The sequence below is a fragment of the Microcaecilia unicolor genome, chromosome 1, assembly GCF_901765095.1.
Source record: "Microcaecilia unicolor chromosome 1, aMicUni1.1, whole genome shotgun sequence".
In the NCBI taxonomy this organism is placed as follows: Eukaryota; Metazoa; Chordata; class Amphibia; order Gymnophiona; family Siphonopidae; genus Microcaecilia; species Microcaecilia unicolor.
Genome location: NC_044031.1, coordinates 483,831,624 through 483,858,718, shown reverse-complemented (window position 1 = coordinate 483,858,718; position 27,095 = coordinate 483,831,624). Strand labels below are relative to the sequence as shown.

Sequence of the window (27,095 nt, the reverse complement as noted above, 5' to 3'; positions counted from 1 at the left end):
CTGTATTGACTGAATTTTTCCTTTTATTTCCATTGTATTGTAACTGTTTTTATTTATGGATAGATACACCATGTTGTTTTTCTTTTGTAAGGCAGTATATAAAATTCCTAAATAAACTAAACTATAATGAAGGTCAGCACAGCGCATTGCTGGGTAGAAGACTAGGTTGCATTTGGGTTCAAGTCCTGCCTCTGTCTCCTATATTTCAGGATGTCTGGGCTGTATAATGTTTTTTGTGCATTATACAGCCTATACAGCAGGGAATGTGCAACAAGAAAATATCGGTCTTGTTTTCTTGTGGCTGATTCTGTGCTCGATAAAGCATAAGTACATTTCTGTTAACTGTGGCACGCATTTATGATGGACTCACATTATGTTTTATTCAATGGAGAGCCTTTTGCACACCACATTAATTTATATTCGGAGATAGGATGTCCTCAGTCTTTTCATCCTCATATAATAATTGAACAAACCTTCTCTGTTCCATATTAGGCAATATGCCCTGATTGCTTGGTTATTTCCAGTTTTTCATGATTATATCCATAAGAACCATCCTGGTAAGATTATTTTATTATAATTTTTCAGATTTGACAGTGGTTTCTCCTTTTTATACGATTTTTAATTATTTATCTATTTAACTTGTTTTAGTCCTCTACTATCCAACATTGTTTTTTTCTTACGAATTTGGCAATTTATTTGTTTATATTTAATCTGTTTTTATTTAATATGCAAATGTTTGCTATCTGTTTTATTGTTTTATTTTGTGAAATTGGCAACTTATTTGTTTTTATCAAGTATGTAATCATGTGAATGTTCTTTTCTGTACATATTCATTTTTACATATATGTAATGCCTGTTTTGATTAACAATTACTCATGATTATTTTTATGAGTTTTTTATGTTAGACCCCTGAGGCAGGCGTTTGTACACCGAAACACGGCCCGTGTCGGGTCAATTTCAAATTAAAGGATGACCGTTATCTCTATCTTGAAGGTCCAGTGTTGTTTTTTTCTGTTTCAGTTTATGCTTGTATGCTGTTTTACCCTCTCTTCTGTGATTGTCAATGAATATGTGCCAGCATCTACATGTGTATCTTCTAAAATACCATCCAAAAGGAGAGAGGCAAGGTGTTACAAAACTACCATAACACAAGAAAATAAAACTATATACCATTTCAATAAGCCCTCACAACAACATCAAACAAAACTCTTCAAAACACACTCCTTTCAATGTCCTCACTGTACAAGCAAAAATCCCATCACAAAGATGAAAAGTTTATTGTTATAGATGGGATACTTTGTTTTACAGTGAGGACAAAGCAGTGTTTTGGAGAGTTTTCTTTAATACTAGCCATTTGACATTGATGGATATTGATATTTATTGGTACATTTTTTCCTTTCTATATCGGGACAGTAAAGGTTTTGTGTGCGTGTGTGTGTATATATATATGAACAATAAGCTTGTGGCTGGTATTGTTAATGATTACATATTTGTTTTAGATAATTCTACAATTGTTTAAAATGTTTGATAAAATTATGAGTCGAAACACAGCCATATCAGGTTATACTGTATGAATTATGGGTTTTATGTACATTTATTAAATTAGTGTATGGTTTTAATTTATTCTATTGTTCTAAAATATTAAGTTCAAAAGTGAAGAACCCTAATGCAGGGATAAAGCAAGTGGAAGCCTACATATATGAGATTTCCTATAATTTATTGACATTATTGAATTAGAACTTCCAGTGTGTTAAACTGAGATGAAAGTGTCTTTTTTTAGAGGGAGACAATGAACTTTTATTTCCATTTGATTGAGTGTCACACATGAAAAACTGGAGAGTTATTTTGTCTGTGATGTTCTGTGATGTTTTAAGAACTAATACGATTAATCTGTTTGCTAACTGTACTTAAATTAACATGCGTTACTGTGCATTAATACACCTTAACTGCTGGAGCCAATAGGTTGCAAGCTCTCTTGGGTAAGAAAGACAGGTCCATAAGGTCAAACTGAAGATTGTCCAGTCCAGGGTGTGGTGGCTGTTTGACTGCAACACCTGAACACTTGCTTCCTGATATTCAAAACCACTTAACTGGCCAGGGAATGGCTATCCAACGATATTCAATGGGAGATAGCCGGCTGTCTCCCGCTGAACATTGCTGGTTAGCGGCTAGCCAGTTATATCGCCCAATATAAATGGTTATCCACTGATTTTCAGCATGAGTTTGGTGGCCATATTTGGCCGCGTGAATACCTGGAATATCATTAGCCAGTTTAAACACAACCGGCCAGTGCTGAATATTGGCTGGCTGGTTATATTTAAACCAGCCAAAAATAAACCAGATATTCAATGCTGGTCACCGGAATTGAATATCTGGGCTCAGTGTCGACTGTGGGAGTTGTCAGGGCTAACTCCCACAGTCTGAATATCAAGCCCTTTTCCTATAAGGAGTCAGTCCGGTGGAGGAGTGGCCTAGTGGTTAGGGTGGTGGACTTTGGTCCTGGGGAACTGAGGAACTGAGTTCGATTCCCACTTCAGGCACAGGCAGCTCCTTGTGACTCTGGGCAAGTCACTTAACCCTCCATTGCCCCATGTAAGCCGCACTGAGCCTGCCATGAGTGGGAAAGCGCGGGGTACAAATGTAACAAAAATAAAATAAAAATAAATCTGAGTGAGTGGAGGAAAGCTGGTATGAGGAAACCCCCAGATAAAATGCCAGTCTTTCTAGCTGAAAGCTGATTTGCTTAAGAGGCAGAGTCTGCAATTAATTAGCATAAACTCATGAATTTAAGCACTGTTGGTGCTTCTGTGCCTTTGCCAGAAGAGTTACCAGTGATACAATGACAAAGGTGGTTGCTATTCTCTAAGAAGAAGTATTTGCTGGTAGGAGAGACCACAAGAGTGGCGAAAGGAAATCACCCTGACTGAACCGTGTGCAGAAAACCTAGACTACTGATACTGCTGGGTGACTTAAATGTGTAGCCTGTAACAAAAAGCTAAACAGGTCAGGGATCTTCAGCTTTGTTTTACTTTCCTCTTTAAATTACATAGGAAGTTTTTCTTTCATGCAATATTCTTTATTATGACTATATCTTAAACACTCTGCTGCAATAGTATAATATTCACCTCTGTGCCCTGCTTCCTTCTTTCGGACCTTGCACTTCCTGTTGCTAGATGGAGGACCAAGACATTAAACGCACAGTATTATCAGTATCATAGGCATCACACAGATGCAACAAGCCTGGAGAAGAGGCAGCTACGAAGAGGTATGATAGAAGTTTATAAAATCATGAGTGGGCTTGAATTGGTAAATATGGTACAGCTCTTTACCCTTTCAAAAAGTACTATAACAAGGGGACACTCTACATCTGAGCTTTGCCTCCATTCTGCCCAAAGCACACTGCCAGAGATGCCTAGACACAGACTCCATAAAAGTAGGTTCATGCTTTTCATGTGTGTAATTTTTACCCGCGGGTGAAGTCGCACTATTTTATAAGTCCTTTTCTACTGATGGGGTAACTTTATAAAGACTTTTCCCACACATAAAGCCTGCTTCACATATGGAAAATCAGGCATGTAAAGCTGCATGAGTGTATGTTTGATTTATTCTTATTGTACACTGCCTTGCGTGAATTCCTTCAAAAAGACGGTAAATAAATCCTAATAAATAAATAAATACATAAAATATACATGTATAAAAAATAAGTGCATCAAAAAAATGAGGGGTTGATATTCAAGAGTGGGAGAGACTTGTGCCCAGTTATACCCCACTGAGCTGGCCATCTAGCAATTTTCAATGACACTTAAATGGGCATAGCTGCTGAATACTGCCTGTCACTGACCAGCCAACGCTGTGGCAGTCCATGGGTGGAGCCAGCACTTAGCCAGTTAGTAGCAATATTTAGTCCGCTAATTGCTTATGTACTGGATAAAATTAGACAAGCAAAAAGGCTGTCCTAACTTTATCTACCGAGCCAACCGGGCACCAGTCTGAATATCAGCCAGTGCCTAGTTAACTTCTGGGAGGTGGATATTCAGACAGCAGGAGGTGGCCGATCTGCCTCCCACGGTCAGTGCTGAGCCCGGATATTCAATACTGGGCCGTTTCCGGTGACCGGTATTGAACATCTGGTTTATTTTTGGCTGGTTTAAACATAACCGGCCAAGCTATTATTCAGCACTGGCCAGTTATGTTTAAACTGGCCAAAGATATTCCAGGTATTCATGCAGCCAAATATGACTACCAGACACACTGAAAATCGGCAGATAGCTGGTTATATGGCTATCCACTAGTCACAAACCAGCAATATTCAGCGGGAGGCAACCGGCTATGTCCCACTGAATATTGCTGGATAGCCAGCTAAGTACCATTTAACTGGCCAGGTGCCATTCCTGGCCTGTTAAATGGTTTTAATATTGGGGAGGGGGACGGGGGACTGTATATTCCTGGATAGTCAACGCTGGAAACAGAAGCGGAGCCAGGCTGACGGCGCGGGGGGGGGGGGGGGGGGGGAGCGAAAGCGGCGTGAGAGAAGACTTCCGCTGGCGCACATTTTCTATGCAACATGATAGGCGCCGGCAGAACTCCGTTTTGGGGAGCGGCCGCTCCCCTGGCGCCCCACCTAGGTACGCCACTGGCTAGAAAATGAAAATGGCCCGGAACTGAATATCCAAGTCTAACTTTGCTGGTTGACAGTCAATGTTTTACAAAATTGTTCACCCCCTCTGTTTCTAATACACACATTTTACAACATCCACCGGACTCTGAAAACATTAGCACAAATTCTCAGTATGCTCTGCAGGCCACCTCCTGTTGAGGTGGGGTGCCTGTGGATCTATCTACCTGAGGAGCCGGAGCTCTGCAAGAAGAGTGGGGTTTTGCTGTGCCTTCTCAGGGGTGGGCTGTGATGCCTGCTCATGCTCAATCCGCAGCCTCTGGATCTCCTGTAAGATTTCTCTTGGTGAAGAAAAGGAGGGTTAGGGAAGTAGAAGAAAAAAACACACACAGAATAAATGTCAATTTCCATAGTCTTCCATGCAGTATAGTAACTGCAGTGATGACAGCACAATGCTGTTAAGTGCCGACTGAACAGGCAACCCAAATGCACATTCCTGGAAAGTAATGTGGCGCTCAAAACTAAATTTGCACAACTGGGTGCGCTAATAATGACTGTGAGCACTGGTAATCATAGAATAGGTCTGATTGTCTCTATAGAGACCAACTTTCAACAGATTAACAGATATTTTTCACATAGGTTACTATGGGGCTCATTTTTAAAGCACATAGGGGCCCTTTTACTAAGGCGTGCCAAAAAATGGCCTGAGCATGTGAAGGTGCATGTTTTGAATGCGCGCAGGTCCATTTTATGCCTGCAAAAAGGCCTTTTTTGTGGCCAAAAATGGACGGGCAGCAAAATTAAAACCCTGTGTTTTGGACACACATCAAAAATCGAATTGCCATCCGGGGCATGCGGTAGATGGGCAGTAGTTCCAATTTGACTCGCATTGTATGTGCATAGACGCATACACACCTTAGTAAAAGGGCCCCTTAGACTTACAAAGTTCCATAGGTTACTATGAAACTTTGTAAGGCTAAATGCTTTGAAAATACGCCTCAGTGTCACTTTGTAAGTCTATGTGCTTTGAAAATGAGCATCTTAGTAAACTGTATAAATAGTTGTCTTAATGTTCACCAGATAACTTATTTGGTTAAGCTTAGGACTGCATATTCAGTGGTTTGACTTAACTGCATAAGCCAGATGACTATTTGCTTAAAGAAAACAGGATCAGTGATGCAATAATATTTAAGCAGATATCCTCCTGCTGAATTTCAGTCCCATACCACCAAATTCTATAAATGGCACGTAACTTTACTACTACTACTACTTATCATTTCTATAGCGCTACTAGACGTACGCAGCAATGTACACTTGAACATGAAGAGACAGTCCCTGCTCGACAGAGCTTACAATCTAATTAGGACAAACAGGACAAACAAGAGATAACGGAATATTAAAGTGAGGATCATAAAATAAGGGTTCTTAATAAGTGAATAAGGGTTAGGAGTTAAAAGCAGCATCAAAAATGTGGGCTTTTAGCTTAGATTTGAAGATGGCCAGAAATGGAGCTTGACGTACCGGCTCAGGAAGTCTATTCCAGGCATATGGTGCAGCAAGATAAAAGGAACAGAGTCTGGAGTTAGCAGTGGAGGAGAAGGGTGCAGATAAGAGAGATTTACTCAGTGAACAGAGTTCCCAGGGAGGAATATAGGGAGAGATGAGAGTGGAGAGGTACTGAGGAGCTGCAGAGTGAATGCACTTATAGGTCAATAAGAGGAGTTTGAACTGTATGCGGAAACGTATAGGAAGCCACTGAAGTGACTTGAGGAGAGGGCATATGAGCATAACCACACTGGCGGAATATTAGTCATGCAGCAGAATTTTGAACAGATTGGAGAGGAGAGAGATGGCTAAGTGGGAGACCTGTGAGAAGCAAGTTGCAATAGTCTAAGCGAGAGGTGATAAGAGTGTGGATGAGGGTTCTGGTAGTGTGCTCAGAAAGGAAAGGGCAAATTTTGCTGATATTATAGAGAAAGAAACGACAGGTTTTAGCAGTCTGTTGAATATGTGCAGAGAAGGAGAGGGAGGAGTCGAAGATGACCCCAAGGCTACGAGCTGATGAGACAGGAAGGATGAGAGTGTTATCCACAGAAATAGAGAATGGGGGAGGGGGAGAGGTTGGTTTAGGGGGAAAGATAAGAAGTTTTAGTTTCAGATGGTGCTGAGACATCCAGGCAGCAATGTCAGACAGGCAGGCTGATACTTTGGCCTGGATTTCGGCTGAGATTTCTGGTGTGGAGAGGTAGATCTGGGAGTCATCAGCATAAAGATGATACTGAAAACCATGGGATGAGATCAGAGTACAAAGGGAAGAAGTATAGATGGAGAAAAGAAGAGGTCCCAGGACAGATCCCTGAGGTACACCAACTGACAGTGGGATAGGGATAGAAGTAGAGGAAGATCCACTAGAGTATACACTAAAGGTACGCTGGGAGAGATAAGAAGAAAACCAGGAAAAAACAGAGCCCTGAAATCCAAGTGAGGACAGCGTATCAAGGAGTAGGCTGTGATCAACAGTGTCAAAAGCAGCAGACGGATCGAGAAGGATGAGGATAGAATAGAGACCTTTGGATCTGGCTGCTTCAGTTGAATGAAGGGGGCGAAAGCCAGATTGAAGTGGATCAAGAATAGCTTGAGATGAAAGAAAGTCAAGGCAACAGCGGTACGTTGAAGTATCTTGGATAGGAAAGGCAGGAGGGAGAGGGGGCGATAGTTGGAAAGACAGGTAAGGTCCAATGAAGGTTTTTTAAGGAGTAGTGTGACTACGGCATGTTTGAAGGCATCAGGAACAGTCACAGTGGAAAGTGAAAGATTGAGGATATGACAGATAAAAGAGATGACAGTAGGAGAGATAGTGTTAAGTAGATGGGTGGGAATAGGATCAGAGGAACAGGTAGTTAGTTTTGAGGAGGAAAGAAGATGTGTAATTTCCTCTTCAGTGATTTCAGAAAAGGAAGAAAAGGAGGCAGGGGCTGGAGGATTGAGAGAATGGACTAAGGGAAGGAGAGGTGGAGGTGACCTGGTTGAGAATTCAAGTTTAATCTTGTGAACCTTATCATGAAAGTACTCAGCCACAGTCTGGGGGGGAAGTGAAGGAGGAGTTGGAAGTGAAGGCACTTTAAGGAGAGAGTTCAGTGTGTCAAAGAGACGTCGAGGGTTTGAGCCAAGAGAATTTGTCAACTGGATGTAATAGTCCTGTTTGGCAAGTAAAAGAGCAGACTGGAAGGAGGTCAGGAAGAATTTGAAATGTATGAAGTCAGCATGGGCACGGGATTTCAGCCAAAGGCGTTCGGCAGAGCGGGCACAGGAACGTAGGTAGCGGATTCTAGAGGCCAGCCAAGGCTGGGGTTTGGTACGTTTTACAGAACGGGGAATGAGAGAAGCGAGAGTATCCAGAGCAGAGGAGAGAATAGTATTACAGGAAGAGACAGCATCATTGACAGACTTGGATAACATAGTGGTAGAGAAGAGATCTGAAACACTGGAGGACAGAGAAGAAGGGTCAATAGCCTGAAGATTCCTAAATGTATTGGTTAAGATTGGATGGGACTGGGGAGGAGGGTGTTTAAGTATGAAAGTTATCAGATGATGGTCAGAGAGTTTAGGCATGCAATTGGGCATGCAGTTACAGAACAGGGTCAGTCAACTGCAAAAAATTGGCCTAATTGGCAATAATAAACAATAATTGATCTTAACATGTACTAACTGGCACAAATGATCAGCTACATGTTTACCTGATCTACACCCTATTCTATAAATGTTGTGCCTAATTTTACAGCGTACCACTCCAAAGGGGGGTGTTCAGGGGACGAGCATAGGTGGGTCAGGGTTTATACCATGAGATCTTTACTGAAGCCAACTTGCAGAGGAAAAGGATCTCAGAAACCCACAGACTAATTAAATGTTCTTTCTAGCTGTATAAAGGGTTCAAGTTTTCATTCATTGATCCTACAAAAACTTCTGTGTTAGCTAAAAGTTTTATTTTATAATTATTGCATTCAGATTAATTTCTTCTTATAATTTTAACTTATTTTTATCACGCAAAGAATTGTTCTTTAATTAGTACAGCCGCCAGCATAATAATACTTGAGCTTAAGCCTATACTTATCTTAAACTTTAACAGGACCCGTTTCACCACTGATAGCGGCTTCTTCAGGGATCTGTGCGGACTCTACACCATGCAGTGCTTCAACGTGTAATTAAACTCTGGAATTCGTTGCCAGAGAATGTAGTAAAAGCAGTTAGCTTAGTGGGGTTTAAAAAAAGGTTTGGATGACTTCCTAACGGAAAAGTCCATAGACCATTATTAAAATGGATGGGGAAAATCCTCTGCTTATTTCTAGAATAAGCAGCATAAAATGTAATGTATTGTTTTGGGATCTTGCCAGGTACTTGTGACCTAGATTGGTCAATGTTGGAAACAGGATGCTGGGCTTGATGGACCTTCGGTCCGTCCCAGTATGGCAATACTTATGTACTTATGTATAACTCACTGTTAGATTCAACACACACTAGTGAGAAGATTTTTTTCAAATGAAACTTGAACCTTTTATACAGTCAGAAAGAGCATTTAATTAGGTTGTGGGTTTCTGAGATCCTTTTCCTCTGCAAGTTGGCTTCAATAAAGATCTCATGACTGCTAGTGGTCTTTACAGATCTCTGTTTGATTGAGAGTATTGTTACTGGGTTAGGGTTGTTCCCAGGATTTAGGCACTCAGCTATAGAATATTTCCATTTCCGTGCCCAACAGTAGTTAGATGTAAATGCTCGAGCCTAAAATTAGGCACGAAAATGACTTAAGGTCATCTCTCTATATAAAAGGCACCTCCAACGTTCTAATGAAGCCTCACTTTCCCAACATTCAAAGTGAAGTGGCAGAGATCGCTTTTCCTCCATGAGTGTCTGCCCCGCCCTCGCGTCACAACATGATGACATCGAGGGCGGAGCAATGCCACTCAACGAATCACATCGCTCAACCGCTGATTCCAAGGGAAGGGGAGGAGTAGGGAAACATGTGGAGCGTGCTTCCCTACTCCTCCCCCTGCCTGAGAATCAGCTGTCAGTGTGCCAATTCCAAAATGGCGCCCAAAACAAGCGTCGAAGCACGGGAAACAACCATTTCAGACGCTGCCGGCAGACGAACAGAGCCCGCTTCCTCTAGGCAGCCTGCGCTACAACTCCCCCGCTGATTCCAAGGGAAGGGGAGGAGTAGGGAAACACGCTCCGCATGTTTCCCTACTCCTCCCCCTGCCTGAGAATCAGCTATCAGTGCGCTGACAATTCAAAAATGGCACCCGAAACGAGCGTTGAAGCACGGGAAACAACCGCTTCTGACACTGCCGCCAGATGAACAGAGCCCGCTTCCTCTAGGCAGCCTGCGCTACAACTCCCTGCCGCGCTGCGTCTCTTCCCACAGCTTTAGCCGCTTCGGAGCCTATAACTGCACTTGCACTGACAGCGAGGGGAAGAGGGAGGGGAAATGGGCGAAAACAATGCTAAGCCACTCAGACTCACCCTGCTCATGCAGCACCGTCCAGTACAACCACTCCCCCAGGAGCCAGAAATAAAACGGCGTCCCAGCGAACCAGTCCACAGAGCTTGTGGAAACATGCTGTTTTTTGTTTTTCGGTTTCTATTGTGAGCCAAGTCAGATGGAAAAAAAGAACTCACTGAAAACAGCACAGAGCACCCTACTGGGAAGGAGGGAGAAAAGGGTAAGGCAGGGACCCGAAGCTCAAGTATGCCTTCAAAGTGCCCACCACCAGCCACACACCCACAGCTCAACTGGGAATCCCAGGAGTTCCCTCAAGCACAGAGCCTCAGACAGATTCAGTTCTCTGGAGCTATTCCTGCAGCCCGTAAGGGAAGGGATGCTACTTTAGCTATCATAAGAGAGGGGGGGAGGAGGGAGAGGAGGGGAAGGGTACAGGAGGGAGGAAGAGGAGGGGGGCAAAGGTGAAGAGAGGAGTAGGAGGGGGGGAAACACTCACTCTCTAACACTCACTGTGTCTCACATACGCACACGCACACAGTCATTCTGAAACACACACACTCACAGATACACAGACACAATCTCTCTCTGACACACAATCGCACAGTCACTCTCTCTCTCTCTCTCTCTCTCACACAGTCACTCTCACACACACACTCACTCAAACATACACACTACGAGCAAAACCTGGCTAGCGCCCGTTTCATTTGTTTCGGAAACGGGCCTTTATTACTAGTATTCTATAAAAGACAGTTCTGTGTGGATACATAAAGGTCAAATAACCTGGTCAAAGACCTTGGCTGCGCCCAGACTGGCAAACAAGAGAGGGACACCCTGATGTTGTCTGTAAGCTAGCTCCAAAAGCGCTTTATGTACATTCAAATTTACATCTGCTCTTTTTATATTGGCATAGTACAGAGGGATATGCATCACTGTTCCTATTTTTCTGGTGTTGCACCATATGCAGAATGTAGCTTCTTGGGGGTTCAGTTTAATTTTTGTCTCCATATTTCTATTTTTAGTTTGTGGTTACTTATTCTATACTTGAGGTATTCTGATAGTATTGATTCTGTGTAGAATTGATCTGTACTAATCCAGCTTGTTTAGTTTTCCATTAGGTGTACTAAAGTTCTAGTACCTACTGTAATCCTTATGACGTCATTTATGATATATAAATCCATTTTTACGTGCACATGAAGACACTTGTTACTTGTCAATACCTTCCTTTGGACTCAATCTTTTCTCCACCTTGACAAATTGAATACACCAAATGCACTGCAATAAAACCCTCACTTGCTAGCCTTCAATCTCACTAATTAAGATACTACTCTTCAATGTTTGGGAAAGACTACCCTTAGCATCTCTGCACTTTGGTCCAGCAACTTTCTTCCCTCCCCTTTTACTTACTCTTTTTGTTTCTGCATTTTGTAAGACAATTATGGAGTAGGGCCTACCCCTGACCCCGCTCCCTTCAGCCTCCTCAAACAGCTGGGCCATCGACCGCCTATGAACTTGATGCTGGCTTATTACCGCCCAGAGAAGCACTCTGATTGCTATTACCACTCCTTGGGGGTATTGGTGTGGTATGTTGTGCTTCTGAGGCTGGTCTTGCACTCTGGACTTCACTTTTGCTGATGGTAGTGGGACCAGGTCTTGATGGGAAGATCTAGTTTTAGAAAGGCCCACAGCCCCCACTGGTACGGGTAATGGATCTGAGGGTTACTGAATTGGAGGTTAGAAGTCACCAGGGTATGATGTACTGGAGGCTCTCTGCTGTTTGATATTATGGAAGAAGAGTTGCGTTTATTTGTTTTTCTCTGTGGACAGAGGAGAGTCAATTCCTGTTAGCTCACAGAAAAGTGCTGATGGAAGTGGTGAGGGGGAAGCCTGTCTAGTGTAAGCCAAAAAGATGTTCCTGAGCTAGAGGAGAGCTCTGCACACAGGTTCATCTGGATTCATGTCGCCATTCAGTGTACCTGCATCTCCTCTGCTTGTCTGTGAGGAAAGCTGGTTATTGTGACAAAAATTTGAAACGCTGATTTTATGGTTACCTTTTTCTGCTTATTACCAGCCAGAAATTCCTTGCTGTAAGGATTTTATGTGTTCCTTTAAATGGAAGAGTGAGATAGAAAGGGGACTTGTTTTCTCAGGGATAAGATGATGCTGTCCTTTTAACGATGCAATTATTCTATCTTCATACTTATCTGAAACTTATACCTGCAGGATGTCTGATATATAACTCTAAATCCCCACCAGTAAGGTTAAGTACCATTATATTGTTATTCAGTTTTCAAACCCTGACAGCATTCTGTAATTTGTTTTTATAATTAACTAAGCAAAAGGAGCCTTTAGTGCTATTAATATTAACATATCATAAACACTCTGTAATGATGTGGAATAGATGCCTAGTACCCAACAGAGGGGAAGATGCAAAATCCATCAAACAGGACAGACTGACAGACACAGAGCCGAGGGGCACAACAGAAAAGCCTATTTTAACTTAAAGCAATTACTTTTATTAAGATCTTATTTTTTAGAAGAACATTTTAGGATCATTGTGCAGTTAACAATTTTACCACTACTGGATTATGGTAACTCTCTGTATACGAGTCTTTCTACTAAACAACTTTCTAGAATTCAGTTAGTTCAGAATTCAGCTGCAAGGTTAATATTTTGAAAAACTAGGTTGGATCATGTGAGTTCTTTAGTATGTGAATTGCATTGGTTGCCTGTGAAGTCTCGGGTCATTTTTAAAGCACTTTCGCTAGGGTTTTACTAAACCGCTAGCGTGGCTGGCTGTGCGCTAGTGCTGACACAGCCCATTCACTTTGAATGGGTTGTGTCGGCAATGCTGCGCGGAACAGACCTGTTTGTTTCGTTTTTAAGTTTTTGGAAGGTATGTGTCCTGAAGTTGGTCCTCTAGGAGATCTAATCATTTATTACTAGCTATTTAGGTGGTCCAATTTGGCCGCTAAACTTAATTGGTCAGTGCTGAATATAGCCAGTTATCTTTTTGGTGCTAACCAGCAATATTCAGTGAATATAACCTTGTACTGAATATTAGCAGTTAGCTATGTCATGCAAGGTTCCACGTTAGGAGTTACGGACCAAGAAAGGGATCTGGGTGTCGTCGTCGATAATACACTGAAACCTTCTGCTCAGTGTGCTGCTGCGGCTAAGAAAGCGAATAGAATGTTGGGTATTATTAGGAAAGGTATGGAAAACAGGTGTGAGGATGTTATAATGCCGTTGTATCGCTCCATGGTGCGACCGCACCTTGAGTATTGTGTTCAATTCTGGTCGCCGCATCTCAAGAAAGATATAGTAGAATTGGAAAAGGTGCAGCGAAGGGCGACTAAAATGATAGCGGGGATGGGACGACTTCCCTATGAAGAAAGACTAAGGAGGCTAGGGCTATACAGCTTGGAGAAGAGACGGCTGAGGGGAGACATGATAGAGGTATATAAAATAATGAGTGGAGTGGAACAGGTGGATGTGAAGCATCTGTTCACGCTTTCCAAAAATACTAGGACTAGGGGGCATGCGATGAAACTACAGTGTAGTAAATTTAAAACAAATCGGAGAAAATTTTTCTTCACCCAACGTGTAATTAAACTCTGGAATTCGTTGCCGGAGAAAGTGGTGAAGGCGGTTAGCTTAGCAGAGTTTAGAAAGGGTTTCCTAAAGGACAAGTCCATAAACCGCTACTAAACGGACTTGGAAAAATCCAAAATTCCAGGAATAACATGTATAGAATGTTTGTACGTTTGGGAAGCTTGCCAGGTGCCCTTGGCCTGGATTGGCCGCTGTCGTGGACAGGATGCTGGGCTCGATGGACCCTTGGTCTTTTCCCAGTATGGCATTACTTATGTACTTATGTACTTAGTCAGCAGTCATTCCTGTCCAGTGAAATATCGCTGCATATCAGCCAGATTCGCAGTAATTCTGCAAGTAGGTGCCTCCAATTTAGGTGCCTCAAGGGCAAGTGCTACGAAATAACCTATGCATATAGCTTCTGTTACAGTATATTAGCATTTGGGCACCTGCATTTATGGATGCCTAAATGTGGAAGGGATCTGCGTAACTTACATTATTTTATAAGTTGTGTGCGTAAGTAGGAGCTTACTTATGTCCTGCCCATGTTCCTCCCTGTGCCCAACCCGTTTAAATACCTGCTTTGCAAAGTTAAGCAGGTAGTTGCAGAACAGCGCTTAGGCGATTGTTGACCATTACACCCTTATGTGTATACTGTGCAACATAAATGTCACTTAAATAAAAGTGCCTGGTTTATGGAACTGCCCTTGTAGATTATGAAATCTTATAATCTATGCACAGGCTTTTGCACTCTAGTAAGTCCTAACCCTTATTCACTTGTTCAGAACCCTTATTTTATCATCCTCACTTTAATATTCCCTTATTTGTCCTGTTTGTCTGTTCTAATTAGATTGTAAGCTCTGTCAAGCAGGGACTGTCTCTTCATGTTCAAGTGTACAGTGCTGCGTATGTCTAGTAGTGCTACAGAAATGATAAGTAGTAGTAGTAAGTGATCATGCCTTAAACATGGCACACTTTCAGTCATTTATGCTAGTATTTTAAAGAAAAAGTAGGCTCCTCTTTTCTGTATAAAACAGGCTTCAAATAGATGTTTTCCTAGTCCCTAAATCTAGGAGTCCCCTTATAGAATTATCTAATAAATCCTCAGCTTTAGAAAACCAGGTGGTAAGCCTTTTGGTCATGTGTGCAGTTCTTTACATCGGGGTTTAACAGCTAATACTTTCATTACGCAATCCTTTGTACACAGTTTTCTTGTGCCTTAAGCTCCTTTGAGCACAGGGCAGCCACAATAGCGCAGGAAATGGTGTGTAGAACCCAGGACTAAGCCATGCACAAAGCTTGTCGTACTTTATTACCTCAGCGTCTCAGTAAGAGTTGCTTCCCTGTCATTAAATGGGCTAATAACTGCTTGGGAATGAAAAGGATGCCACATGGCCTTAATTATCCAGCAAGTCATCTACACTTCCTGTTTGCCAGCACTGATGCTTCAGATTTTAACATAGGCACAGATGAGAGACGCTTACCTGTTCTTGTTCTCCAGTTCTGCAATCAGCTGCCTCTGTTGCTTATTTGCATCAATGGTGAAAGAGAAATCAGGGGTGCCCCTCTGCTGAGGTTGCTGTGGTAAGAGATGGCAAAATGAATAGCCCTTCATAATCAGCATTAAGTCCTACTAGGAACTGCTTTAAGACAGGAGTGGAGTCTAGTGCTTTACAGATTTAAGACAGGAGTGGAGTCTAGTGCTTTACAGAAGCATCTGTTCACTCTCTATCAGAACCCAGATGTCTTTATTTTCATGAAAGCACTTCTCTGTGTAAAAGCCATATTCATCATTCAGTTGTCACTGTGGGTGCAGATCAATAGATGGGGCCATATGATATACTGGTTTGTGCAATTCACTGGAACCTTCCCAAAGAATACCTCAGTACGCAGTTGTATATTTTTGAAGTATGGGTTGTAAACTATATACATTTTTCTTTGAGAAAAATCAGTTACTACAGTACAATAAAGTAAAGATACTTACCTGTAGCAGGTATTCTCCGAGGACAGCAGGCTTCATATTCTCACAAGTGGGTGACACCGATCCAAGTTGCCCGTTCCGGCATTTGCCATAGTAAAAAAAAGAGCTATGTGGAGCACGAGCCATGCTAAATCGAGAGAACTCCAAGGAGAGGTGGAAGGGATTATGACAATATGAAGCCTGTTGTCCTCAGAGAATACCTGCTACAGGTAAGTATCTTCGCTTTCTCCGAGGACAAGCAGGCTTCTATCTTCTCATGTGGGGAATCCCTAGCAACCAGGCTCACCGAAAAACAACAAACATTGGTCAACTGGGCCTCGCAATGGCGAGGACATTTACGGATTAACCTGAAAGTATATACAAACTGAGTGAGAGTGCAGCCTGGAACAGAACAAAACAGGCCTAGGAGGGTGGAGTTGTATTCAAGACCCCAAACGGATTCTGCAATACTATCTGCCTGAACTGACTGTCGCTTCGGGTATCCTACTCAAGGCAGTAGTGTGATGTGAATGTGTGCACTGAAGACCACGTCGCAGCCTTGCAAATTTCTTCAATGGAAGCTGACCTCAAGTGGGCTACTGACATGGCCATGGCTCTAACATTATGAGCCGTGACATGACCCTCCAAAGCCAGCCCAACCTGGGTATAAGTGAAGGAAATGCAATCTGCTAGCCAAATTGAAAAGGTGCATTGCCTGATGGTAACCCCCATCAAAAAGCTGGGCAGACTGTCTGTGTGGCTTTGTCCACTCCATATAGTATGCCAGTGCTCTCTTGCAATCCAAGGTGTGCAAGCTGCTTTCGCCAGGATGGGAATGAGGTCGGGGAAAGAATGTTGGCAAGTCAATCGACTGGTTCAGATGGAATTCTAAAACCACCTTCGGGCAGGAACTTAGAGTGCGTGCGGAGGACTACTCTGTTGTGATGAAATTTAGTATAAGATGCATACACTACTAAGGCCTGAAGCTCACTAACCCTATAAGCTGAAGTAACAGCCACCAAGAAAACGTCCTTCCAGGTCAAGTACTTCAGATGGCAGGAATTCAGTGGCTCAAAAGGAGCTTTCATCAGCTGGGCGAGAACGACATTGAGATCCCATGACATTGGTGGAGGTTTGACAAGGGGCTCTGACGGAAGCAAACCTTTCATGAATCGAACAACTAGAGGCTGTCAGAGATGGGCTTACCTTCTACATGTCGATGATAAGCACTAATTGCACCAAGGTGAACCGTTACGGAGTTGGTCTTCAGACCAGACTCTGACAAGTGTAGAAGGTATTCAAGCAGGGTCTGTGTAGGGCAATAAAGGGGATCTAAGGCCTTGCTCTCACACCAGATGGCAAACCTCCTCCATTTAAAAGAGTAACACCTCTTAGTGGAATCTTTCCTGGAAGCCAGCAAGACTCAGGAGACACCTTCCGAAAGACCCAAGGAAGCGAATTCTAGGCTCTCAACATCCAAGATGTGAGAGCCAGAGAATGGAGGTTTGGATGCAGAAGTGACCTCTCGTTCTGTGTGATGAGGGTCAGAAAACACTCCAATCGCCATGGTTCTTTGGAGGGTAATTCCAGAAGAAGAGGGGACCATATCTGCTGTGGCCAGAACGGCGCAATCAGAATCATGGTTCCGCAGTCTTCCTTGAGTTTCTTTTTTTTTTTTTTTAATTTCTCTTTATTATTTCAAAATAAACATTTACATAATATAAATGCAGGAAAATCAGGAAAAAAAAAAAAAATAAAGGAAAAATATTTTGTCCTTTACATCAAGGCACAAATTAGAAATTATATTGTTACTTCGTCCACAATAATAATATGGTCAAGATACAAGGAAATTGTACATTCAGATTTGAAAGCAAAATATTTAAACTGTGAGGGCAGAGACCATTCCCTGCTTGCGGTTTCAGCTCCCTACTGGGGTGACCGGACCTCTTTCACCTTCACTCTCTTTAGCAACTATATACTGACGCAGTTTATCTGGTTCAAAAAATACATAATACACAGCATTTAAAGAAATTATACATCTGCAGGCAAATTTCAATTTAAAGGTACCGCCTAAGGAGAGAACCCGAGACCTAAGTCCTAAAAATTCTCTCCTCCTCCTCTGAGTATTTTTACTAAGGTCAGGAAAAATTTGTATTTTTGATCCAAAAAACTGAATTGAAATATTTCTGAAGTAAAGTCTGAAAACATGATTTCTATCAGTCTCGAATGCAAAGGTAGCAAGGAGAGTTGTACGCTCCGTTATTATTTCTAAGATGTTTCTACAAACTGTGTTACATTCAATTCTGGAGCTTCTGTTTGAGCTATATTAGCTCCTGTAATGTAAAAAGCTTTTATAATTGGAGGCATTGCTTCTTTAGGAATACCAAGCACTTCAATGAAGTACTTTTTTAACATTTCAATTGGTGATATTAAAGGAGTCTTCGGAAAATTTAAGAATCTTAAGTTGTTACGCCTGAGCTGGTTGTCAAGAAAATCAATTTTCCTTTGAGTTAAATCTTTATCTGTTACCATTTTAGCAACAACTGTCTGTAAAGTCTTTATCTCATGCAAATTTGACTCACATTTCCTTTCCTGCTCTTGAGCCTTCGATTCCATTGTTTGCTGAAATATTTTCAAATCTTTAACTTCAGAATTAAAGGAATTAGTTAATTGTAGTAGAGATGAATTGATGGTCTGAATCACCTCCCAGAGGGCCTCCAAAGTGACTGCTGTAGGTCTACTCCTCACGCCGAGCACACTGAGTGGGGTTTCCTGGCAGGGGGAGGGCGGGGAATCGATACCTCCTGCCCTCTCTCCAGATGACATTCCTCCCGGAGTTGAAAACCCAATAGGGCCGCCGCTAACCTCCAGAAAACTTGTCTGGGGTTCTCCCACTGTTTTCTTCTCACCGCTCGGTTTCGGCGGTACAGCCTGAAGAGGCGGACTTAAAGACGCCGCCTCTAAGCTAAGATCCCCCCGTTGTTCTGGGGATCCAACCAAAGCTGGTGCCAGGACTCCCGATGCACGGAGGCCAAAAGATTCCAGGGTCGGCTGCCGGAGCGTCGGATTTCCGCCGGGGCTCGCGGCGGCTTTTGCCCCGACTTTCCCTTTTCTCTTCACCATAATATCAGGTGAGAGAAAATACGCGCTGCTGGAGCGAAGCCTGGAGCTTGAGAGCCGACGTGTAACGCTCCCTTACATGGACGCCATCTTGACCGGCAGTCCTTCCTTGAGTTTCAACGAAGTTTTTCCTACTAAAGATATTGGAGGATACGCATACAGAAGACCTGTCCCCCAATTGAGAAGGAAGGCATCTGACGCTAGTCTGTCGTGGGCCTGAAGCCTGGAATGGAACTGAGGGACCCTGTGCTTGATCTGAGTGACAAAAATATCCACTGAGGGGATGTTCCACACTCGGAAGATCTTGCGGGCTATGCCTATATTGATAAACCACTCGTGCGGTGTGCCCGCCAGATAAGTGGCTCGAAGGAACATGCCAAGTTGGTGAGCCCAATGCCACATCCGAACAGCCTCCTGAGAAAGAGGGCGTGATATGGTGAAGATTTGTTTCCTGGGCAGGCCAAGCACCTTGAGTGTGAAGCCCATCTATTTAAGCTCCCCATCCTAGGAGAGATGCATCCTTCATCAGCACTTTTTGTGGCTGAGGAATTTGGAATGGAAGTCTCAGAGTCAAATTGGATTGGATTGTCCACCACTGAAGAGAGTGTACAAGCTCTGGGGACACTTGGATGACATCTTCTAGACTCCCTGTGGCTTGATGTCACTCAGAAGCCAGGGTCCATTGAGCTGATCTCAAGTGAAAACATGTCATGGGTATAACATACACTGTGGAAGTCATGTGGCCCAACAATCTCAACATCTGCTGAATTGTGATCTGCTGAGAGGCACAAACCTTGGATGCCAGCGAAACCAGGTTGTCTGATCTCGTCTCTGGGAGGTAGGCTCAAACTCTCTGTTTGTTGATCAGGGCTCTTATGAACTCCAATCCATGGACAGGGTGGAGATGGAACTTGCAGTAGTTTAAAATGAACCCTAGTAGCTCAAGAACCCGACTAGTCATCTGCATGGACTTCCGAGCACCGTCCTCTGAGGTGCTCTTCACCAGTCAATCATCAAGATATGGGAACACATGGACTCCCAGTCTGCATAGCGATGCTGCAACTACTGCTAGACACTTGGTGAAGACCCTGGGAGCTGACATGAGGCCAAAAGCAACATGTGGTACTGAAAATGATGTATTCCCAGCTGAAATCAAAAATACTTCCGATGGGCTGGAAGTATCGGGATGTGAGTATATGCATTCCTTAAGTCCAGAGAGCATAACCAATCATTTTTCTGAATCATTGGGAGAAGGGTGCCCAGGGAAACCATCCTGAACTTTTCTTGGACTAAAAATTTGTTCAGGGTTCTTAGGTCTAGGATGGGACGCATACCCCCTGTCTCCTTCTGCACAAGGAAGTACCTGGAATAGAATCCCTGCCCTTCTTCCCCTGGTGGAACGGGTTTGACCACATGGGCCTTTAGAAGGGTGGAGAGTTCCTCTGAAAGTACCTGCCTGTTCTGAATGAATGAGCTCTTGGTGGGCAATTTGGAGGTTTGAGATTCCAACTGAGGGCCTATCTGGGACAGACTATTTGAAGAACCCACCGGTTGGAGGTTATAAGAGGCCACCTTTGGTGAAAAAATTTTAGCCTCCCCCCTGACCGGCAAGTCGTCTGGGATAGACACTTTTACTGTGGCTATGTTCTGCTGGAGCCAGTCAATAGCTTGTCCCTTGTTTTGACTGGGGAGCAGCAGAGGCCTTAGGAGCGCGCTGTTGATATGAACAAGCACACTGGGGCTGAGCCTGAGTAGGCTGGCGAGCTGAAGCAGTGTACCTACACCTAGAATAGTAGTAGGAACCGCTCACTGGCTTGCCAAAAACCCTCCTAGCTGAGGAGGTGAATGCAGAAGGCACCTGGCGGGAGAAGAGAAGAGATTGTATCAGTATGCTTCTTGATTTGGTCAGCAACTGCCTCAGCCTTCTCTCCAAAATGGTTATCCCCTCCAGCAAGGGGTATCTGCCAACCAATGCTGAACAGAGTGTTCCAAATCAGAAACATGCAGCCATGAGAGTCTGCGCATTGCTATACTTTGAGCAGAGATCCTGGATGCCACATCAAAAGTATTATAAGTGCCCCTGGCCAAGACTGTTTGACACGCCTTCTGTTGCTTGACCAACTGGTGAAAAGGCTCGGAGGGCTCCAGAGGGAGCACATCCACTTAGTCCGACACAGCTGTCATACCGAGTTTTGCAAGTAGACTCTCATGAAGAGCTGGTAGGATTGTATATGGGAGATGAGCATTGAAGCCTGGTACATCTTCCTCCCAAAAGAATCCAGGGTTCTAGCTTCTCTGACCAGGGGCACCGAGGCATAGTCCCTAGTACTCCTGACAGCAGATTCCATCACCATGGAATTGTGAGGCAACTGAGGCCTATCAAAACCAGATATACCGTGGATCTAATACTGGGTGTTAATCTTCTTGGGAATAACAGGGACCGACACCCAGTTCCTCACGAGGACTTCCTTGAGTACTTCGTGGAGAGGTCAGTCACAGCCTCCTTAGAAGAAGATGTATAGTCCAGGACCTTGAGCATCTTGGCCCAGGGCTCATTCTCCACTTCCAAAGAAAAAAGAACGGCCTCAGCCATTTGATTAACAAAAGATGGAAATGAAAGGCTCTCTGGCGAAGACTGTCTACTTTCAGGTGGAGGGGAGGGTTCAGAAGGAATCCCATAATACTCATCTGAGAAAAGTACCTGGGATCCTCCTCTGAATCCCATGAGCGTTCCTCCTCTGTGTCGGATAGTTTCTTCCTATGAAACTGCCAAGACTGAACCTGCCTCAGTGCCGAGGAATCATGTCCTCAAGAGCGACGGCGAGAAGTCGACTCCCATCTCAACTCTGTCAGAGGCCACACCGCAGGCTTACGGCAAGGCGAGGCCGCAACAGAAGGCGCTCATTGACAGCCGACAGCAGAAAAGGCTGGGGTGCCAGCTGAGGCGCAGGTTGCAGAATTGCTGTGCTCGACGCGGGAACAGAATCTCGGATGATGGAGACATGCACATCAGCACCTCCTGTATAGAGGGTGATCGATCCTCTCAGCGTGAACGCTTCTCGAGTACCAAATTGTTTGATGCCCCAGAGCTCCCAGCACCACGTGTTGAGGATGACCAATGACAATGCTTCTTGGCCTATGCCTGAAACCAAAGCTCCTCAGTGCCGACGAGGACAACGACGAATCCTCACGTTGCCTCAGGGTCGGGACTGATGATGGGACAGTCCTGGAGGGCCTGCACAGCAGGCAGCCTCTAGACAGGTGGAGACCCACTCAACGCCTCACTGCTTCGTGTCTAAGGGTCTAGAAGCAGCCATGCTTACTGATGCTCCCAATACCGGTGCCATGCTCACGTTGATACTGATGCCGAGGAACCGGACTTGACTCCAAAACTCCTCTCGCTCAGCCTCTCGGGAAACCGCAGGGCTATGGTCGGGCCCAAGACACTGCAGACGCCAAGAATGGATGTCCTTTCCTGAGATAGTCCGATTGCCTGAAGCCACTGGGAATCATTGTGGACATGTAGGAGTGGCCTAGTGGTTAGGGTGGTGGACTTTGGTCCTGGGGAACTGAGGAACTGAGTTTGATTCCCACTTAAGGCACAGGCAGCTCCTTGTGACTCTGGGCAAGTCACTTAACCCTCCACTGCCCCATGTAAGCTGCATTGAGCCTGCCATGAGTGGGAAAGCGCGGGGTACAAATGTAACAAAAAATAAAAATAAATTAAATGACTCGATGGTGCCTGAAAAAGGGGCAAGGCACGAAAAAAAGAAAGGGAAAGACCCAATCGAAGTCAGGGCCTAAAAACAGTCCAATGACAAAAAAATAAGAAAATTTAAATCCGGGCAAAATAAAACTAAGGAAATTAAAAGACAGGTTTGAAAGAGGTCCAATTAAAGGAGCCACAAGAAAAGACTAGAAAAATAGCCAGATGGCACTAAACAGCCCTCAAAACACCAGGCGAGGACAAAAAAACCTGCACCTTCTTCTCACGTGGAAAAAAGAGGAGACCGCGTTCGTGCGATGGGTGGGAAGGCACTCGCAAATGCGCAGTGGAGCATGTCTTGCGCTCCGTAAAGTTCTCTGTTTTACTATGGCAAATGTCAGACCGGGCAACGCAAATTGGCATCACCCACTTGTGAGAAGATAGAAGCCTGCTTTTCTTGGAGAATGTATTTACAAACTGTTTTGAAGTACTCTAAAGTGGGTCTCAAAAAAGTTTAACAAGTGCTCAGAAATTTGCACTGGAAAGGGAAATATTTTACCTTCAGAAGTTTCAGATATCTGCATATTTTTACGTGCAGCAAAGGCAAATAAATACAATGCCAAGAAGACATTTGTGAACACCAACAACAATGAGAATTACAAGCTCTTACTTACAATACACTTATTTAATTAAAACCAGTCATTTTATGGAATAAAAAGACTATAAATTAAACAATTCCACTTTTCTTGATAAACAAGAATCAGTGTGTGAAATAGCTAGTGAATTCCTAAGTTACCGCAATCAATTGATTAATTGAATCAGGTGCTTATAAACCCCATTCTATATATGATGTCTAGGAAGGATTTGCAACGTCTAGACCAGGGCATTCACAATTCCCTGAGGGGTTTGCATTTTTTTTTTAACAAAAGGCTCTGCTGAATATAGAGCATGTTATAAAGTATATTTACCAGTACATACAGCAGGAACATGAAGTCAAAAAGCTACATAGTCAAAGAAAGCAGCATCACTCAGGGCTTTACATATGACAAACTTGTGTGTACAAACTGATCTCGCGGCATGCACACATATTCAGTATACACTTACATGTGTAAATGCCTGATTTTACAAAACTGCCTGTATAATAGGGGCCAATAAAAAAGCTGCATAAAATAGGTGGGGGGGGGGGGGGGGGGGAGCTTTTAAGACAGCAGAGAGGTAAGCAAAAATTCCCCTTCAATCACTGCTGGAGACCCCTGGTCCAAATAAGCAGGCAGCTGACATGTACATGTGCCTCCGAGCAGATTTAAATTTCATCAGGGAAATTAAAAAAAACTAAACAGTTGCCAATTAAAAGCAATGAACAATGACAGATGTTAACAATATATCGGCACCAGCAAACACTCTGCATGGATTTTTGGCAGCACTATGGTTAAATTAGATTTATCTGCTAATTTCCTTTACTTGAGTCCCTTCAGACTGGTCCAGAGGCTTGGGTTATGCCCTGCTACCAGCAGGTGGAAAAAGAAAATTAACTGTGATGTCAAGAAATAAGGTCCCTGTTCAGCTCCCTGACATTCAGTACTTTTGACTAACAAAGCAGCAGGGTAACTAAAACAAAATCTCTGTAGAGCTAGAGTGCCAACAACTCCAGAAATTGAAAACAAAAAACCCATGGAAACTAATGAATTAATCAAGCATAATTACTTTTGCCACCTCTTTACTTGTTTTTTTTTTTTTTTTCTCAATAAAGGCAGTTTATAATCCTACATTATTTCTACTCCCTGACAACCAACATTACTACTACTACTACTACAGTCTTATAACCCGCAAAATACCAAACGTTCACTGCGAGTAACAACAGACAAAAGCTGAACAAACATCAGGAATTACAATATTTTAAACCAAATTATATAATAATTTTCAAAAATATACCATTACCACAAATTAGTAAAATTTCTTAAAAAGAAATGTCTTAAAAGCGTTCCTAAACTCAGGGCCGTTGAGAGACTAGGCCGGGCCTCCGCCCCCCCCCCCCCCCCCCCGCTGCTGCCACCCCCTGTCGCTCCCCCGCCGCCCCCTGTCGCTGCAGTCCGCGGTCTCACCTGCCTACCTCCACGGCTCCAGGCCCACTGCATTCAAGGTGGCAGTTGCAGATTGCCTCTCTTCTGGCCTTCCCTCCGTGTCCCGCCCTCGTCTGATGTAACTTCCGGTTTCCGCGAGGGGAGGGAAGGCCTGAAGGGAGGCGATCTGTGACTGCTGCTTCGAATGCAGGGGGCCCGGAGCCGAGGAGGCAGGCAGGTGAGACCAGGAACTGCAGAGCCGGTGGCCTGACCCCGGCGCCGGGCCCCCCTTGGAGGCCCGGGCCTGGGGAATTTTGTCCCCCCTGCCCCCCCTGTCGGCGGCCCTGCCTAAACTGAAGATAAAATAACAAGGCAGACTTTGTAAGAAACACAGTCTTTATTAATAGAGTAAAAGCTCCCAGAATTTCAACATAAAATGCCCAACATGGCCATTCACAGCGTATTTATGAGAGACGTATCCCAGAATCTTGCTTGCTATGCTTTAAAAGCTGCACTAGCCAGGCTGATTTTGGAATCTTACATCAGCTGGTGACCTACTGCCCCTGATGCAGCCATTTGTACTGGCGAAACATGGCCATGTCGGGTATTTTATGTTGAAATTCTGGGAGCTTTTAATCTATTAATAAAGACTGTGTTTTTTTTTTTTTTTACAAGATCTGCCTTGTTGTTTCAGCTTCCATATTGGATTTGGCCTTGCTGTTTTTTTGACTCCTAAACTGAAGATAACCACAAATTCTTAGAAGAAAAGAAGGAAGAAAATTCCAAAACTGTGCAGTATGATAGGAAAAAGTAGATTGAAAAATCCGCTTTGCCTTTGCATGGCAAAATGAGGGAAAGTTTAGTAAAAAATGACTTCTCGAAGATCTAGAAATAAAATTATTTAGAAAAACATGATGAACACCTAAATAAAAAGGAGTTGATCCATACAATGCTTGATAGGTCAAAGCTAATACCTTAAATTGAAATCTTGCCTCCAACTGTAACCAATGAAAACGGAATACCAACCGTCACTAGACAAGCCGTAAGATCAAGTCACCTCCAGCATCTGGATAGAACCCTAAACCAAGAGATCGTTGGTTACCAGAAACACCAGAGGATCTTCTAACCTCATTTAGATCCCATACTATGATCGCAAACATCAAACCAGAGCAACCAGCACTACCAACCTGGACTGTCTATCCTTTGAATGGTTCTGCCAATGAGTAGCCAAGGAGGAAATATGTACAGAAGAATCTGGGTCGGCCAGGGTTGCACCAAAGCATATATGCTGCCCACCTCATTGTCCTTCCAGTGGCTGAAGAAAGGCCAAACCCATGTATTCTGAGCCACTACCATCAGTTCTATGCCTGGGATCCTTCAGTGACCTACCACCAACTGAAAAGTTTCTTGACTTAAGTGTTCACTCTCTGGGATCTATCTGTATTTTGCTCAGAAAATCCACCTGAACACTGTTGATGCCAGCTATGTGTGCCACTGAAAGATCCTCAAAATGTATCTCTGCCATCATTATGGGAGCCTCCACAATCACCTGGTGACTCAGAATCCCTCCCTGCTTGTGACATATGCTATCAACCTTATGTTGTCGGATAACAGTTGATGAATTAATGGGAGGTGCTGAATGAGTGCCAAATGGATCGCACTCCTATCCAGCTGGTTAATAGGCCACTGTTTTTCCATTCGTCATCTGATGGCCCTGAGTCCATTGGCTGCAGCAGTGGGCTTCCCATCTGGACAGGCTGTCATCTGTAGTTAACAGAAGCTAAGATGGTACCTCTGGATTCCTGCCTTTGGCTAGGTTGGACACCCATAGCCACCAGCATGTCCCTGGCTTCCTGAGGGAGCGGGATCACCATTGACAATTCCTGAGAGTGGGGAGACCAATGGGATAGCAATGTCATTTGGACACAGATATGAAATCTTGACCAAGGCACTAGGTCCAAAGTTGCTGCCATGGACCCTAACACTTGATGAAATGCCATGCTGTCTGCAATTCAACTGCTGAAACATGCTTGCAATTTTGCGATTCTGCTTACCGGAAGAAACAATCTGTCTTTTCGCATGTTGAACCTGGCCTCTAAATATTCTAGGACTTGGGGTGGCATCAACTGGATCTTGAAAAGATTGACAATCCATCCCAGTTCCTGAAGCAACATTTTACCACGATTGGCTCATTCAGGCCAAATCCTATTGGGAGAGCATAGAAGTGACCAATCACCTAAATAGGGATGCACCAGAATTCCTTTTTTCTGCAAGGCCATCACCATCACCATGGAAAAGGTTCTGGGAGCTATGGTAAGATCAAATGGAAGCATGGAGAACTGAAAGTGATGGCCTAGAATGCAAACTGTGGAAACTTCTGATAAGCTGCTCTGATATGCAAATATGCTTCTATGAGATCTAGAAATATGAGAAACTCTCTGGGTTGAACTGCTACAATTACTGACCTTCGGGTCTCCATTTAGATCTAAAATAGGATGTCAGGAGCTTTCCTTCTTTGGTATGACTGAGTAAATGGAATATCGCCC

General features: G+C 43.7%; 1 protein-coding gene across 10 annotated transcripts in view; it reads right to left on the bottom strand.

Annotated features, from left to right (window-relative positions):
* The window catches only part of DTNA (dystrobrevin alpha), a 567,561-nt gene that overhangs the window by 56,771 nt on the left and 483,695 nt on the right, over window positions 1–27,095 (bottom strand). For all 10 annotated transcript variants that reach the window (XM_030214003.1, XM_030214021.1, XM_030214069.1 and 7 more), the window contains 2 exons: window positions 15,188–15,282; window positions 4,843–4,956 (listed from right to left, as the gene is read on the bottom strand). In XM_030214003.1, coding sequence (XP_030069863.1) covers window positions 4,843–4,956; window positions 15,188–15,282 — 209 coding nt within the window. The remainder of the gene's footprint in view (window positions 1–4,842; window positions 4,957–15,187; window positions 15,283–27,095) is intronic.